This window comes from Tiliqua scincoides, chromosome 2 (genome assembly GCF_035046505.1).
Source record: "Tiliqua scincoides isolate rTilSci1 chromosome 2, rTilSci1.hap2, whole genome shotgun sequence".
Classification (NCBI taxonomy): domain Eukaryota; kingdom Metazoa; phylum Chordata; class Lepidosauria; order Squamata; family Scincidae; genus Tiliqua; species Tiliqua scincoides.
Window position 1 is genome coordinate 271,893,780 of NC_089822.1, and position 17,151 is coordinate 271,910,930.

The following is a 17,151-nucleotide window of genomic DNA, read 5'->3' on the forward strand; positions in this document are numbered from 1 at the left end:
TGGAGAGGAAGCGGTCATCCAGGGCCCCAAGGGTCCTGAAGGGGGCGCAAGGCGTGGCCGAAGAACACGCGCCTTCGTCCAGGCGGGAGCCAAGCAAGTCCGCACGGGGCTGCCCTGGGCCGCTGCTGCTCCATGCGGGGGGGGCCTGGGGCTCGGCAGCGGCATGAAGGACCCCCCAGCCTGCCACTCCGCCGCCACCGTGCCAGGCCGCGCGCCTGCTGCCGGCGGGGCGAGCTCGGCAGAGCGCGTCCGCCCCCGTCGCCGGCCGGGGCAGGACGGGCGCGCGTGGTTCTCACCCCTGCCTGGCTGTTCGCGCGGCGCTAGTGCGGCGGCGGGACAGCAGGGGGCGCCGTCACCCCCGAAGTCTCCGCAGAGGCGGCCTCCGCTCCGGTCCCCCGTCCGCCCCCTGCCGGAGCGCGCTTGGCAGTCCCTCTGCGGAGCTCCCTTGGGGGGCAGCCGAGTCACCGCCTTCACGCGAAGCGGAGCCTGCCGCGAGCTGCCCCGCAGCCAGTCGCAGAGAGCCACGCCGGGCCCGCTGCCCCCACCCGGCCTGCTGCAGGCAGCGCAGTGGGCTGGGAGCCCCTACCGCCACTTCTCCCTCCTCGCATGCGCAGCTCAGCCGGCAGTAGCCAGAGGCCAACTCCACGCCAGCACCCTCTGGGCGGTTTGGAGGGCACGAAAGCCATTTGGGGAGGCCTGGCTCTGAGGACAGGCGGGCAGCACCAGTCGCAGGACGCGGCCTCCCGCCAGCTCCCAGCAGCTTTCCAGGGCTCCAGGCAGAGATGGCAGCTCTGCGGGGCTGGGGGGGAGGCCTGCCTGTGGGCCCTACTTCTAGGCTTCCTGTTGAGTCATGTGGTGGGCCCCAGGAACCCACTTCCCCTCCTCAGGCAATTATGGGTAGGGGCTGAGAAAGCCTTTCCAGAACCTCTGCACATGATCTACCCCCCAAATCTGGGCTGCCCCTCTCAAGCTGCTCCCCCCTCAGGTGCCAGCACAGTCACCCAGGGCATGTTGCTGGAAGAGCAGCAGCTCTAGACAGAGGGGGTGGAGTGGAAACAAGACCATGGCAGACCTCAGTTTGCCCCACACACACACTCCATAAGAACAGCCCCACATTGGATCAGGCCAAAGGCCCAACTAGTCCAGCTTCCTGGTTGTCACAGCAACCCACCAAATGCCCCTGGGAGCACACCAGGCAACAAGAGACCTCATCCTGGTGCCCTCCCTTGCATCTGACATAGCCCATTTCTAAAATCAGGAGGTTGCACATGCACATCATGGTTCTGGTGTTCTGTGAGTCTAAAGAGCATCTCTCTACTTACTCTGTCCATCCCTCACATAATTTTGTATGTCTCAATCATGTCCCCCCTCAGGCGCCTCTTTTCTAGGCTGAAGAGGCCCAAACGCCGTAGCCTTTCCTCATAAGGAAGGTGCCCCAGCCCCGTAATCATCTTCGTCGCTCTCTTTTGCACCTTTTCCATTTCCACTGTCTTTTTTGAGATGCGGCGACCAGAACTGGACACAATACTCCAGGTGTGGCCTTACCATAGATTTGTACAACGGCATTATAATACTAGCCGTTTTGTTCTCAATACCTTTTCTAATGATCCCAAGCATAGAATTGGCCTTCTTCACTGCCGCCGCACATTGGGTCGACACTTTCATCGACCTGTCCACCACCACCCCAAGATCTCTCTCCTGATCTGTCACAGACAGCTCAGAACCCATCACCCTATATGTGATAGGCTGTTTACGTGATAGGTTGATAGGCTGTGATAGGCTATAGTTTTGATTTTTTGCCCCAATGTGCCTGACTTTACACTTACTGACATTGAAGCGCATCTGCCATTTTGCTGCCCATTCTGCCAGTCTGGAGAGATCCTTCTGGAGCTCCTCACAATCACTTCTGGTCTTCACCACTCGGAAAAGTTTGGTGAAGTTTGGTGTTGTCTGCCAACCCATCCCCACCAGGACTAAAAGCAGGAGGGGGGCTGTGGGGGAGCCACTATTGGTTAAGGGTCCTCCCAGGTGCTACTAGATCCAGAACTGCAGCCCCCCATGTCCCCCAAGCAAGCAGATTTAGCACCAGAGGCACCCAGTCAACACCCCACCCCTGCCAGAGGACCCAGGCATCTGGAGGCTGAAGCAGCCAGGAGGCACCTGCAGGTGGGCAGCCTCCAGCCCCAGACATTCAGTCATCCCAGCTTCCAACAAGAGGTGGGGGGGATGCACAAAGTCCCTCCATTCTCCAACAGGGAAGAGACATACGTGTGAAAAGCACAAACAACAGTTGGACAGGCTGTCAGGGGCTGAAACAGACCAATAAATATTTATCACGAATTTAGAAAAAAACAGAGGCTGAAACCAGATTAAGTTACAAAACCTCAAAATAACTGGAACCACAGAAGGGAGGGGGCACAAGGGTGTGGGGGGGGGAACCCAGGAACAAGTATGGCCAGGACTGCAGCCTCTTCCCAGAGGTCCTCCTGTTGCAGGAGGAGAAGGAAGGAGAGTGCCTTCCCGGGCCCTCCGTGCCAGGCAGAGAGAGAGAGAGAGAGAGCTGCCTTCTGTGTGTGGGGAACTGTTCAGGGACCGCTGGAGAGCACTCCCCCCTCCCCTGAGAGCAGCATTCTGCAGTCCGCCCATCTCCTGCAAGGCAGCTTACAACGTCACGGACACTCACAAACAGGACAAACACATAGTTTGGGGGCAGCGGCTACCAGGCAACCCACAGAAGCAGTCTGGAGTGGGGCCTTTTTGCTCCCCCACCCTGAAACACACACAGACGCAGACTAAGGAGAGGTGGGGGTACAGGGGGAACCCAGAGTGTTCCAGGGTGCCCACACCGCCACAGGTGGGCCCAAGGCCCTCCGTTTGTCCCACGTCTCCAGCAAAGGCCTGGAGGAGCTGCTGAGGAGAAGCAGGGGAGTGGGTTTGTTAGGGCCACACCCAGGACCCCCACTCCCCACCCCAAAAAAGTTCAGTCCTGGAGCACAGCACAGCACAGCACAGCTCTTCCAGGCAAGGGGTGGGGGCAAATGCAGTCTCTGAGGTGACAAGGGGGTGGGCTGCTGCAGGGGGGCAGAGGCAGCCTTACCCTACATCTTGCTGCTTCCTGCAAAGCCCAGCTCGCTGCGTGGCGACCTCCCGGGGGTGCTCCACTCGCCCTCCCCACTGGCCCGGGAGGGGGAGGCCTCCTTCCTGGCCTGTCCAGATCCACCTGCAGGCCCCCCCACCCCGCTGAGGCGGTGGCGCCGTTCACAGTGGCCCTTGTGGCGCATGAAGCTGTCCCGCCACATGAACTTCTTGGCGCAGACGTCGCACTCGTAGGGCTTCAGGCCAGTGTGGGTCTTCATGTGCTCTGTTAGGTGGTGCTTCATCTTGAACTTCTTGTTGCAGACAGGGCAGTCGAAGGGACGCAGGTTGAGATGCATGTTGACGTGCCGGTCGCGCATGCTCTTGTGAGAGAAGGCCTTGCCGCAGTGGCACATAAAGATCTTGTTGCCGTCGCCTGAGCTGGCTGCCAACTGAACAGCCCCGTGCTCCACAGGCGCCTGTGGGGGGAAGATCACAATCTGGTTGCCCTGCATGTCCATGGGCAGAAGGGAACGCTGTGGTGGGAAGGAGCCACCCGGAAGGGACGAGGTGTCCTCCAGCGCCTCGTAGGGCGAGGGGAAGTCCTCTGAGGATTCACAGAAGTTGACTTGCTCCTCCAGCTTGCTGCCCCCTCCACCGCCCCCTCCTCCCCCGGGGTCGGTCAGTGTGCGGACGTCGCTGATACTGAGAGCAGCCTCTGGGGCAGGCCCCACCGACACCTCCACGGGGTCCTCGTCCTCCTCACAGGTCAGCACCAGGTCCTCCTGGGCACGCTCCTTCTTGACAAAGACCCACTGCTTCTGGGGCATGATGCTGGGCCGTACGTAGGTCGGCCGGCGCACCTCGCTGCTGCCGCTGCTGCCAGGCTCCCCGCTGTCGCTGATGTCGTCGTCCGTCTCCAGGATGAACTTGCTGCCCCCAGCAAAGGGGTCCGGGCAGCGCGAGGGGCCCTTCTCGGCCTGGAAGATGACCTCCTCATCATGGTCCTCGGGGCCATCGCGATCGCCTGCCAGGGCGCTCCCCCGCGGGTTGTACTTGCCGTGCTCAGGGCCGTCCGCCGAGTCCCGGGGGCTGAAGTAGTTGCTGCTGCTGGGGGACTGGTTGTCGCTGGTGCGGCTGGAGTGGGCCCGGAAGGAGGACGAGGAGGAGGGCGCCAGCAGGGCCCCGCGTCGCTCCTTCAGCAGCTCGGTGCACTTGTCCACGATGTGCCACATCTGCAGGACGCTGCCCACCGTCAGATAGTTGACGATCTCGTCGGCCGCCATGCTCAGCTTGCCCGTGTAGGCAGAGCCCAGCACCGTCTCAAAGGCCACGGGGTCCATGACGCTGGGCAGCACCACGGAGGTCATGTTCTTGAGCAGCACCTGGTCGTGGAAGTAGGGGGAGGAGGCGGCCAGCACCGCCCGGTGGGCCCGGAAGACGCGGCCCTGCACGTGGATGGAGATGTCGCACAGCTTTCCTTCCACCCGCTGCTGGTTCAGGTTCTCCAGCAGGGCGCTGGTGACCTCAGGGAAGTCCACGTGGACGATGGCCAGGCCCGAGGAGGGCTCCATGCTGACGCGGGCCGACCCTTTTCTGTAGGCGAAGGGGCAAGAAGGTCAGGCGGGGGAAGCACAAGGCGGCAGGCGCCAGGCGGGTGCCTGGCCTGCAAAACACGGGGCCACGGGTTCAAATCCCACCATCAGGAGAAGGTAAAACCTGCTGGCTGCCGAAGGGAACTAAGAAGAGAGTCCCTCCCTCCCGCCTCCCTTCTCTGACCCGGGACAGCGGCTGGCAGGGGCTGAGGCCCTTGCAAAGCTAGCCTCTGAGCATGCACAGAGCGCACACTCCACAGTGCGCCACGAGAGGCGCTCCAGGGGCGTGCAGGGCGGGGGCGGGGCCTATCAGCCGGGGCAGCCCTCCTCGAGGAGCCCCCTTGCGGCGGGCCACTCTGCACATGCTCGGGACACTCGCGGGCCGGCGCGCGTGCGCCCCTGGCCCCCTCGCTCCTCCCCCGAGAGGGCGAGGGCACCTCTGAGCGAGTGCAGAGCGCCAGCTCCGGCGCGGCGCAGGCCCCATCCCTCCCTCCCTCCTCCCCTCCGTCCCGCGATGCTCCGCGCAGGCGCCTCTTCCTCCGCCGCCTCCTCACCGGCCTCGGGGCTCCGGGCCTGGCGGCTCCGCTCGGACTGCTGGGCGGCCTCGGGACGGCGTTAAAGGCGCAGCCCCCCGCCGCCTCGCCTTTAAGGCGCCGCCGCCCGCCCGGCGCGGTTTTCGCCCTCCGACCTGCGCGCCGCCGGGTACGCCTCGGTCTCCAAGGCGCATGCGCCGCGGCAGGCCGCGCTTAAAGGCGCCGCCTCCGCCCCTTTAAGGGCAGCCCTTTCTGTCGGAGGACTCGTCTTCGGGGCGGGCTCGCGCAGGCGAGGCTGCCTCTGAGCGCGTGCAAAGCGCCTCCGGGCAGCCGGCGCGGCCTCTGCGTCCGAGCCCTTCCGCGACCGCAGCCCCGGGGTGGGCCGGCCGGCCGGCGCTCCCGCGGGTGGCGGGGCCTTTCCGAGATGCGGTCCAGGCGCCCCCGAGGCTGCCCCGCGGCCCGCAGACGCTCCGCCCGCCCGCCCGCCGGCCCGGGAGGGAAAGACGCGCCTGACGCAGCCAGTACAGAAAAATATTTATTGGTGCCGGTTCTCCAGCGAGCAGCCCGGCCCCCCGCGCTCCTCCGGCGCTAGTCGGAGTCCGAGAGCACGATGATCTCCTCCGGGTCGCACTGCGTCGCCACGCTGGCCTGCGGAGAGCAGAGGAGGCCGTCGGCGCCCAGCCCAGCCCAGCCCGACCCCAGGCAGGCTGTCGCCACTCCCGCGGCAGGGAGTTCCACAGGCCCAGGACGCCCTGCTGCAGGGACAGCGGCGGGCCAGGACGTGGCAGCGCAGGGACAAGGCTGCGCCCCCCCAGCAGGGTCCGGCTCGAGCACCCCGCCCTCCACTCACCTTGCAGATCTGGACGAGCTGTCCCGCTTGCGGACTGCCCTGCGTGCTCGTGACGAGGCCCGGGCTGGGGGAGTCGGCACACGTGGAGTCGGCCATGGGCAGCGGGCTGTGGGGCGAGAGGGGGCGCAGGAGCGCTTTGCCACAGCCCTCCTCCTCGGACGAGCCCCCGCTGGGCACTTCGATGTAGCTGCTGCAGAAGGGGGACGCTGGTAAGCTGAGACCACCACCCCACAGTCCCCCCCCCATGCCGCTTGGCTTACTGGCCCGGCCTCAAGCCTGCTTGAGGAGAACGGGAAGCCACCTTATGTGGGCCACTGAAGCTAGTTCCGGCTGTGTTGGGGGGGGGGGAGGTTGGCTGGTGCAGCTGAGCACTGACCGCTGGGGCCCTCTGTGGAGACCCTGAGCACATCTTCATCGTGAGGAGTGCCCCCCTCTCGGGAGGAAAGCACAGGATCAACACACACACACACAGCCCCTCCTGGGTCCACTGTCACTGCCTGGCAGCGGCAATTCCCTCCCTTCCTCCCCTGAGATGCTGCCACTGCCTGAGACTGAGCTAGTGGGAACCTATCACAGACAGAGCAAGGGCTGTCCAGACAGGGGTGCCCCCGCTGAGCAAGGGAAGCACCACCGGGCCTGTCCTCTGGGGTGGGGCTGGGATCCTTCCGGCACCAGTCTCTGCTGCCTTACCTCCATCCAGCAGCCAAGGAGGAGACCAACCCTGCTCCCCTTCCTGCAGCTGCTCCCATGTCAGAAGCTAGTGGGAGGGGAAGACCCCGCCTGGCTTCACCAATTCCATTCACTAGAGACCCCTTTGCTGTTTCCTGACGGAATTAGGCCTCTAGCCAGCCGCTCACCTCTTGGAGACACTCAGCTCCTGCCGGCCCCGCTTGCTGGGGGGCTGCCCGTTGACTCTGCAGCTAACGGCGGGGGCCGGCCAGCAGGACCCGCTGTTCTCCAGGGACCGGCTGCGCTTGAGTGGCGGCTGTGCCTTAGGTAGAGAGATGGGGCATTCACCCCCTTGCTCAGTCAGGCGTGGGGACAAGGGGGGCAGCAGTGGTGGGGAGGGGGGTGGCGTCTCACTGGCCTCCAGGGGCAGGGCTGCCTCAATCTCCAGCAGAAACTGCTGGGAGGGGGGGCTGCTGAGTACAGGTGGGTTGCCAGGAGGTCTGGGCTCTGGAAGGGGAGGCTGCTTCCCCACTTCCCCCTGGTCTTCCCTCTCCTCGCTGCCATCATCGTCGTCATCGTCATCTTCCTCCTCCTCCTCCTCATCCAGCTCCTCTTCCGCCGAGGAATCCAGAAGCAGCTCAGGCACTTTCAGACCCATGTGCTGGTCAGCCTCAGTCTCATAGGCAGGAGGGTCCCCAGGATCTGTGGGGGGCAGGCAGAGGTCAGGTCCCCCCACACTCTTCCCTAGTCTCTGCTTTTGATTATTGTTTTTGTTAAACCTGCAGGCATCGCAGGGCAGCTGCTTAGGGCTGCTGGTCTTTCAGTGCTGAGAGCCTTGATGTGAATGTCTGTATGAACTTACATCAGACTGTAAGTAAACTTCCTTTCCATCTTAATCTTTGGCCTCTTTTGTGCCTTGGTTTGCAAGCAGCCTGGTAGAAGAACAATTCTTCTAGCTGACAACCTAACAGTGCCAACAACCAAGGGCCCTGCAGAGAGTGCCAGCAGCAGGAAGGGGCAAATGAGGAGGTGCAGCAAGGAGCTTTTACAACCAGGCCCAGGTGCAGAATGTGGCCGTTGCGCCATCTGTTCCCCAGAAGGGGGGAAGGGCGCCCAGTCAGACTGGCAGGATGCCTGGAGCGGGCAGCAGGGACATCCTCCTTTAGTCATGACACATGGGACTCCCTGCCGCGAGGCGTGAAGGAAGAGGTCTGTCTTCATGGAGCAAGATGACTCAAAGCCCCCCTCCCCACCCCTCTCACCCTACAAAGACATTAGACCCCCACCCACTTCCACACCAAGTGCAGCCTCAAACGCTTCCATCCTGACCAGGTAGCTTAAACCATCTCTTCCCCCCAATCCCCACTACACCCCCAGGGAAGAGCCAGCACCAATTCTGGCCGCTGCTCCTTCCATACCATGCTTGGGGGGCCCCTGGATTTTGGGGAAAGGGGCAGGTGGCACTTCTGTGTCCAGGGACCCCCTTCTCCCAGCTGCCCTCCAGGCTTGCCACAGCCCTACCTGGTGCCAGGCCGCCTTCTTCCTCCTCCTCCCCACCTTCCAAGCTCTTCTCCAGTTCAGCTTCCATGTCTGTCTCTGAAGAAGAGGACTCCTCCTCCTCCTCCTCCTCCTCCTCCTCGTCATGATCCGGTGGAGAGGTCTCTCTGAAGGTCCTCTCTGGCCCTGAGCCACTCTAGGGAGAAGGAAGTTTCAAATATTTTTTATTCATTTACTTATTGTCCACATTTTTATACCATCCTTCTCCAAGGAAAAAAAGGGGGGCATATAGTTCCCTTCTTTTGTGCTCACAACGCGGTAAGGTAGGTGAGGCTGAGTGAGTGACTGGCCAAAGGCCACCCAGGCTAATGTCGCCAATGTCACATACTGTCCACTCCCTCGTCCCATCCCTGCTGCTCCCTCCTCCCTTGGCCTCTCTGGCCCACAATGCCTTGACTGCCCCAGAGGGTCTCCACCAGTGCCAATCTACACAGCAGCTGCCTACTGTAGCTCAGGCCATGATCTTACTCCCCCACCACTGGTTAAGAAGGAGGGGAAGAGAGAGAACCAGTCTCCCCCCTCACCAGCACAAGACCCTAACCCAGACCTGCATGCTCCCCTGAACTGAGCTGAGCGAGAGCCTGCGAAGGGGGAGGCACACTCCCCGTCCCCCCAGGACAGAGACTCCCATTGCCAGGGCCTCCGAGAAGTCCACTCCATTATTACTTCTGAGGAGATCCAGAGGCAGTAGAGTGAGGGAAACCCTCACTGAATCAGGCTGTGTACAGGTCTGCCCTTTTAATCCACGGGTTCAGAACCCGTGGATTTAGGAATGACACGATCTCCTGGACTTGTAACAGGGAGGGCTTTCTGGGAGGCTACACATGGCTGCCCCACCGAGATGTGGGCCACATCTCAGTGGGGCAGCCATGTGTAGCCTCCCAGAAAGCCCTCCCTGTTACAACCTTGCAGTTTTTCAACAGTGCCCAGAGGTCACATCCTGAGGGCCTGTAAGAGACCCACTCCGGGATCCCATCATCCACAGATTTCACCATCCTTGGGGGTTCCTTGACGGGAAACCTGCAGATGCTAAGAGCCAAATGTATAGTTACGCCCTGTCAAGAAGAACCATTTGGTGGGGGCATCCCTGCTTGAAGCCAGGCCTTGCCTGAAAGGTGTTTGGACAGACTGTTCCAGGAAAGAACAACAAGAAGAGGCCCTTTGTCTTTCTTTCCTTGGCCAACAAAATGCTTCCTGCTCTGGTCTCAGAGTGGGCGGCTGTGCAAGGAGTGGAGACGGACATCTATGACGTGAGACAGGCCCCCCACCCCTGTGCAGTTCCCTCTCTCTCAGGCCACCTCTTTTCACCAGGTACAGCCCTAAATCGCCTGAGGATCCTGGACAACAATTCCCTCCTCCCACCCTCACATCCTGCTACGCCACCAACAGAAGGCCAGTTCAGTCTCCAGTCCCGCCTCCAGGAGGCCACCAGGAAGCTTCTGCCAAGAGGACCCCGTACCTCTCCAGCAGCTGCCCCCACCACCGAATCTGGCTCCCTGGGCGTAGTTGGCTGCGCTTGTTGAGGGCTGGTGGCACCGCCAGGCCTGGCCTGCCCAGGGCGCCACTCGCCCTCCTCGTTCTTGTCCTGAAGGTCTACATAGCGCACCAGCACTTGGTCCAGCCGCTGCACAGCCACTTCCCGATTGTGCCGCAGGCGACGGGCCAGCTCATCATCTGTCAGCGCCGGGTCATTCTCTGCGGAAGGGAAGGAAGAGGGCCCCAATCAGCCAGGGCAGTGCAGGGCCTGGAGGAGCACACGAGGAGCCTGGCCTGAGCTCAGGGGCTTGCCCAGTGTACCTCTCTTCCCCTCGAACGGTGCCCCAACCCCGTTCCCTCTACTCTGGCAGCTGAAGGTGGCCTGGAGAAAAAGCACAGCCTCTGAGGTGGACCCCGAGTACCGGTACCAGAGCCTGGTTGGCCGCCTTTCTGCTTAGCTGCAGGCTGCCACAAGCCATCCTGCCTTCCACGTCAGGGCAGTTTCCCTCATCAAGTGCTTCTGCCCCATTTCCTCCCTTTTTATTATTTTATTTTTGGGTCCTGAGTTCTCTGCAGGCTTAGACTTGAAACAGACACACATGCAAAGCAGACCTCTGCAAGCACAGAAACCCAGCTGCAAACTGCGATCTGCAGCCTGGGCCTCGGAGAAGCACTTGGGGTGGGGGTGCTGCCTTTGAAGACTTCTCAGAAGCTGCAGGACAGAGGGGGCCACCCCAGGGAACACCTCCCAGTTGCCACAGGGCTTTGCTTGCCTATTGCCAGGCATCAGGCACAGAACCACAGGCCTATCCAGAGCCTGACACGTTTCGAGACCCAAGGCCTGAACACTGACCTGCCTGCACACGGGGCATGCTTCTTCTGAGTCCCCACACCAGGTGCCCCCATCAAGTTGTTCCAAGTTGGCTCGGCTCCAGGACAGGGGAAGCCGACCGCGGTCTGCACCAGCGTCACGCCCCCCCCCCCAGCAGACGGGGCAAAGAGAGAAGGGCCTTCACAGACCCTGCTCTGGAGCAGCTGTCAGTCTGAACCAACCCTGCACTTAGGCACATAATGTGGTCCTGTACAGTGGTACCATTGGGGGGGGGAGGGGGGTAATTAGCTGTATGAACCCTGTACTGCAGCAAACACGGATATTTGTAGACAGTTGCGTTCTTTTGAACTTACCTATTTTATGAAAAATAAGTGCAGCACAGCAAAGCGGGACTCCTTGTACCCTCACTGTGGCTAAGAATGTATTAAAACACTGGGCGATAGGTTGAGGACCCGGACTCTACTTGACCAGCACTGGAACACATAGTTCACAGACAACCCCACCAATGGCTACAGCTCTGGGTCCAAGTGGAAGCCACCTGTACAGGCGCTGCGTCTTAATATTTTTATAGGAGGCTTCTTAATGTTTTGAGATCTCTACATTTTGTATTTAAGTCATGCATTTTTCCTCCCTCTCCCCCCCCCCCAGCAAGGTTATTTTGTCCTTCTCTTCTTTTAATTCACTAATAAAGGAGAAGAAAAAGCAGGGTGGGGGGAGAGTCAGGAGGGCTAAAGCTCTGCTCAGGTCAGGCGAAGAAAAGCCAAGAGTGCCTGAGAAAGCAGCAAAGACCCAAGTCGCCCTTCGGGAATGAGGCAGAAACACCTGCGTGTTCCAGCCACTCCATCTAGTGAATTTTGACACCTGTGCAGGCCCTCCTACCTTCAACACAACACACAGCATTATGGTCTCCAGATTGGCATCCTGGCAGCAACTCTGCATTTCCTTGGATGCCCGCTGGGTCTGGCCGTGGTGCAGAAACCCATTAGAGCCTGGCCACCGCCAGCCTGGGCTTCCCAGTCTAAGCCTCCCTCACGCTTGCCTCACTTTGCTGCTGCTCATCCACAGAAGCACAGCACCCAGAGCACGAGAAATCCTGGCAGCACTCCATGCTCCTTTCACCAGGTCCCATCCAGAATGCCACGCCCGGTTCTGGGAACCCCAGTTGAAGGGGGATATTGACCAACTAGAGAAGGTCCAGAGGATGGCAACTGGCGGTTGTGTCCTCGGAGGAGAGGCTGAAGGAGTTAGCCAGGATTAGTTTGGAGAAGGGGTGGGGCAGAGGGGACATAACTGTCGACAGACATCTCAAGGGCTATCACAAGGAAGATGGAGAAGATTTCTTCTTGGCTGCTCCAAAGAGCAAGACCAGCAGTGGGCCAATGTGTCTCAGAAGCTGGTGGACTCTCCATCAGAAGTCTGGAAACAGAGGCTAGACAGCCTTCTAGCAGGGTTGCTGCAATTGTGAACTGCCTGCATTTATGGGGGAGGGGTTGGGCTCAACTATCTCCGAGGAGCTCTTGGACCAATCAGGCAAAACTGATGTCACTAGAAGGCAGCTGCATTGGAGGCCACCTGGAAGACTGGGGGGGGGAAGGGGTTAACACTGGTTGGTTAACACAGAGAGCACAGAGCCCCAAGCAAAGTGTTCTACCTCCTTCAGCAGCAAATGAACTTGAGGTCTAATTCAGCTGCCTAATTTTTCATCTTTGCAAAAGGGTCATTCCATGTCATGTGGTCTAGTTTTTGAAAAGTGCCCTGCACAACCATCACAGATTTTAATGAAATTTTGTGTGTAGCAGTGTAATAATAGTATAATAATGCAGAAGCACTGGGTTTCAGAGCTTTTGGGCGACACATTTTGAGACATACAAAATTATGCAGGGGATGGACAGAGTGGATAGGGAGATGTTCTTTACACTCTCACATAACACCAGAACCAGGGGACATCCACTAAAATTGAGTGTTGGAAGAGTTCGAACAGACAAGAGAAAATATTTATTTACTCAGCGTGTGGTTGGTCTGTGGAACTCCTTGCCACAGGATGTGGTGATGGCAACTGGCCTGGACACCTTTAAAAGGGGATTGGACAAATTTCTGGAGGAAAAATCCATTATGGGGTACAAGCCATGATGTGTATGCGCAACCTCCTGATTTTAGAAATGGGCTATGTCAGAATGCCAGATGCAAGGGAGGGCACCAGGATGAGGTCTCTTGTTATCTGGTGTGCTCCCTGGGGCATTTGGTGGGCCGCTGTGAGACACAGGAAGCTGGACTAGATGGGCCTATGGCCTGATCCAGTGGGGCTGTTCTTATGTTTGGGCGTGGGCACACCCCCCTGTTCTCATCCGAGGCAAACCCTGGTATGTCCTTTGTCCGTGAGAAGCTGGGAGCCGTGAGGCCCAGTGCAAGGGAAAACACAAGGATGAGTTATAGTATAGATAAGGGTAGCGCTCAATGTGTTTTTGCCTGGGAAAGTGTTTTTTTTTATCAGTAGCTGAGAGAAATCTGAGCCTTGTTGTACACTGCTTCAGGAGAACAAAATAAAAAGGCTGAGGGGCGGGCTCTGCAGAAGCAGCCGCTTTTCGCCCCTGGCACTCAACCTGACACTTTGGCTCCGTGTCTTTTTTTCATCATTGCTTCATTTGTGAGCAAAAAAACCCACTTTTCTACAGGGTTTGAAAAATGCTCTTTCTAATGAGATTAGTTTAAAAGTGTTTCTAGAAGGTACTGTCCCCAAAATGCCAGCTCACAATATTGAAATATCCCAAGGCCCAAATTCAGTTGCTATTGAAAAATAGCAAGGGAGATATTATGTCTCAAAGTTGTCAAAATCTCACAATTGTACTTAACGTGGTCGTAGTGTGGGGATCCAACAAATGACTCTAGCTCCACAAGTATTCCACCAGCGAACTTAAAACTTTACCAAAGTTCGTTTGGGACACGTGGGACTCTGCACACAAAATTCCATTAAAACACAGGGAGGCCTAGATCGCTTGACATGGAATGAACCCCAAAGTCATTGAGTGCCAAGAAGCCATTTCAAGAGTTCCACAATGGCCAGAAATTCTACCTCTCTGCTCTTGGCTTGTGGAGTTCTCACCAGTGATACCCACAACCACCTTTTCTTTTAGAAACTTTGTTTCTTAAAAGTGAAGATAAAGCAGTATTCTTGCTCCCCATGCCCAGCATCTCCTGTGCTCCCTCCCGCCCCGCAAACTCCTCCCTCCCAAGAAGGCAGATGCAACTTCTCTCTCCTGACCAGCTTCTCCCCACCTTCTGAGCCTTCAAAAGCTCTGAAAATTTGATCTTGATTTGTTTCTAAATGGTTGAATACCACAATCAAATGGAAACCTCCCAAACTCACACCAAAGCCACCCAAAAAGAGCAGGTGAAGCCCAGCAGACAAGATGGGGCACAAGTCTGATTGTTGCTCTCCAAGAGCCAGAGCCTGGTCATGGCCCCGCTCCTTCTCCCCTCCCTGCTCTTTCAGTCCCAAGTCCCGCAAGGGAACCCTCCTCCGTTTGTGCCATCATGCAGCCTCTTCTCCTCTCAAGGATGCCCTGGTTCTTCTGCTTTCTATCCAAGGACCACTTCTGCTTAAGGTAAATTGTACAGCGGTTACTGGCATTACATCATGCCAAAATACACCAACGCCAGCACGTGTGTCCCCAAACAGGGTGGATGTGGGTGGCCAGGGCATGGGTGCGGTTGACAGACACCATACCCAAAACCGCCTCCAGGTGACAGGCACACCCCAAAGGTTGTGCCTACTTTAGAGCTGAGCTGGCAATTTAAATACTCATGGGGAAGGAAAACCACTCCCTCTCCAATCTGCTCCTCCCACTGCAGAAGGAAGTTTACAGACTATGCTCTACAGTCAACACCAACCACAACTAGGGAGCCACAACTCAGACAACCTGCACGGCCATGTGACGATAGCTTTCTGCCTCACGTCGTGCACTCAAGAGCCATGGAGAAAGGGCACTTAGCACAGACAGCCTGCTTGCCTCAAAACAGGAACAGCAAACGACTCATCTTCCGGCTCAACTTCCCAGAATGCGCACTGCAGGGATCTGTTCAAGGATACCCCCAACCCTAACCCCAACTGGAGCCTCTGCCTCACCATCCCAATGGAGGGGGGGCAAGGCCAACACACCCCTCACCAAGAAGTAACCGGGGGAGGCAATTCCATGCCACAACACCCTGATGCCGACTGTCTCACATCCCTGACCTTTTTCCTGGCTTGGCACATGACATCTTTCAGAAAGACGTTGAGGTTACTGGACTTAACCTGTCAACACACAGAAATAACTCGTATGTGCTTTCCAGTTCCCCACAGAGGAGGAGTCTGTGCAGGGGACGCTTTGGACTCGACCCCAAGTCTTCCAGCATCTCTGCAAGTTCTTCATCTGCTGCTTGCTGTGCTGCTGCCCCCATTTGGGACTTCAGCGATCTGCAATTTTCTGCTACCTTGAGGTGCTGCTGCTGCTGCTGCTTCAGTCTCACTCTGGCAACTGCTTAACACTTTTTCCACACCGCACTTGACTACCTTGAGGACAGGAAAAGCGGCAGACTTTTCTAAGCACGCATGCAGAGCAGGACACACCTTGAGAGACCAGTACGGCACCCATCACAAGCCATCCCTGTGCCAAGTTTTGAGCCCCCCCAAAGGATCTGAGCCAGTTCAGAAGAAGCTGTGCCCAAGAGTGCCAGGCAGCTGCAGCAAAGCCTCTGCTTTCCTAGACGGGATACAGCGAGCACAAGGTGCCTGCAGCCAGATCCCACGTAGGCTGCCAAAGTGAAGCCCACCTTTAGAGGCCTGTTGGGCCTCTCAGGGAGAGATCAGCGCCCACCCAGCACAGGCACTCAGCCACCCCACTCCACTGGTTCTTGGACCACAGCCAGCACCACCCCGTCCTGCCCCCAAGCTCACCACGCCGGTACTCGTCGGTGAGGTAGCTGCCAAAATTGTACACGAGATCGAGCCGGCGCCGCTCCTGCAGGCGCTCGCCCACCTCCTGGAAGGCGCTGGCGGCCATGCTGGCCATCTGCTGCTTGGGCAGGGCCAGGCCGTGACGGGTGCTGGCCTTCTGCACCACCTTGAGGATGTCGTTGTAGTCCGGGAAGGCCTCGGGGTGGTTGATGAGGCGCTCGATGCGGCGGTTGACCTCGGGGTAGCGGGTGCCCCGGTAGGGGATGCGCTGCTCGATGACGCGGCCCGTGAGGCTGCTGCAGTCCTTGAGCTCACAGAGCCGCCGGAAGATGCGCATCATGCGCCGCTTCAGGCGGCCCTCCTGCAGGTAGGCGGAGTCCTCGCTGTCCAGCTCGTCCAGGTCCAGCTCCTGCGCCTGCAGCCGCCGGATCTCCTCCGCGTGGACCCTGAGCAAGCCCTCCAGGTGCCGGATCTGCCGCGAGGAGCCCCTGCCGGGGGGCGGGGAAAGCTGCGCCGGGGGCCCAGCGGGGGCGGGCGGGGGCTGCTCGGGGCCCGGCTGCCTCCTGCGGTGGGCCTTGAGCACGGTGCAGAGCTCGCTGACGTAGACGTAGACCTTGCTGCGCTGGGCCCGCACGCGGCTCAGGCAGCGGCCCAGCACGTTGCGGAACTCCGCCGAGGCCAGGAAGCGCGGGCAGGTCTTCTGGTGCCGGCTGGCCAGGTAGGGCATCACCTCCGGGTGCTCCCGCGTGTGCTCTGTGCACAGGGCCACGAACTGCGGGGGGGGGGGCGGGCGGTCAGGCGGGGGCGCAGGCCGGGGCGGCGCAGGCCTCGCAGCCCCCGCCCAGGGGGCACCCCTGCTGCCCCCCAGAGGCCCTGCCGCGGCCGGAGCCGGGAGCAGCCTGGCCTGGCCGCAGGGGCGCCCGCGGGCGCTGCGAGGGCCTGGCACCGAGGCCCAGGCCCGGGGGAGGCCCGACGCGGGGGCGGGGGACTGACCTCGGCGAAGAGCTGCTCGTTCTCGGACTGCAGCGCTCGGCCCTCGGCGGGCGGCGGGGGGGCGGCGGGCGGGGGCGCGCTCGCTCCCTCCTCCTCCTGCTCCTCCTCGTCCAGGACGATGACGTCGTCGTCGCCGCAGCCACCGGGGCCGGACCCAGCCATGGCTCCGCCGGCGGGCGAGCGGACCGTCGGTTTCGTTTCCGCGGCAGCGCCGCCGCCGCCCACTGCGCAGGACCGGAAGCTGCCTCGCCAGCACCTGAGGAGACGGAGGGCGGGGCTTCCGGGAGACCTCGGCCACGCCCACCGCTCTCGGGCGGAAGTGCGGGCCTCTCTCCGGCCCGGCCCGGCCCGGCCCGTCTTCGCAGCGGTTGCGGCTTCCGTCGTCTGCCTTTCCGCGACGGGCCATGGGCGCCGCCATCTTGCTGTACGGAAGGCGCGCGCAGCTCCCTCCCTTGCCCCGCAGTCCCTGGCGGGCCCGGAGTGCGCACAAGGCCGGGAAGAGGCGGGAGTTCCGGCCCCGCCCAGGCGTTCGACGTGACGCCATGACGATGCCCCGCCTGAGGAAGTACGCGCACGCGCCCTCGCCCTCTGGTCTCCTCGCGGGACCTCCTTCCTTCCTCGCGCTGTGCTCGAGCCGC

At 60.1% G+C, this 17,151-nt stretch overlaps 2 protein-coding genes across 3 annotated transcripts; both read right to left on the reverse strand.

Moving 5' to 3' along the window:
• Window positions 1–2,309: 2,309 nt before the first annotated feature.
• Window positions 2,310–5,353, reverse strand: ZBTB22 (zinc finger and BTB domain containing 22). The gene is made up of 2 exons (XM_066616755.1): window positions 5,225–5,353; window positions 2,310–4,671 (listed from the first exon to the last, which is right to left on the reverse strand). The coding sequence occupies exon 2, from the start codon at window positions 4,647–4,649 to the stop codon at window positions 3,099–3,101; it is 1,551 nt and encodes a 516-aa protein (XP_066472852.1). The 5' UTR covers window positions 4,650–4,671; window positions 5,225–5,353; the 3' UTR covers window positions 2,310–3,098.
• Window positions 5,354–5,725: 372 nt separating this feature from the next.
• On the reverse strand, window positions 5,726–16,949 carry DAXX (death domain associated protein). 2 transcript variants are annotated; one of them, XM_066617300.1, is made up of 7 exons: window positions 16,514–16,949; window positions 15,521–16,292; window positions 9,739–9,974; window positions 8,244–8,415; window positions 6,911–7,424; window positions 6,054–6,240; window positions 5,726–5,851 (listed from the first exon to the last, which is right to left on the reverse strand). In XM_066617300.1, exons 1-7 carry the CDS (start codon window positions 16,673–16,675, stop codon window positions 5,792–5,794), a joined length of 2,103 nt encoding a protein of 700 aa, XP_066473397.1. In that variant the 5' UTR covers window positions 16,676–16,949; the 3' UTR covers window positions 5,726–5,791. The 2 variants fall into 2 exon arrangements, with proteins under 2 accessions (XP_066473397.1, XP_066473396.1); XM_066617299.1 differs by having other exon boundaries at window positions 6,054–6,243.
• Between the last annotated feature and the right edge of the window lie 202 nt (window positions 16,950–17,151).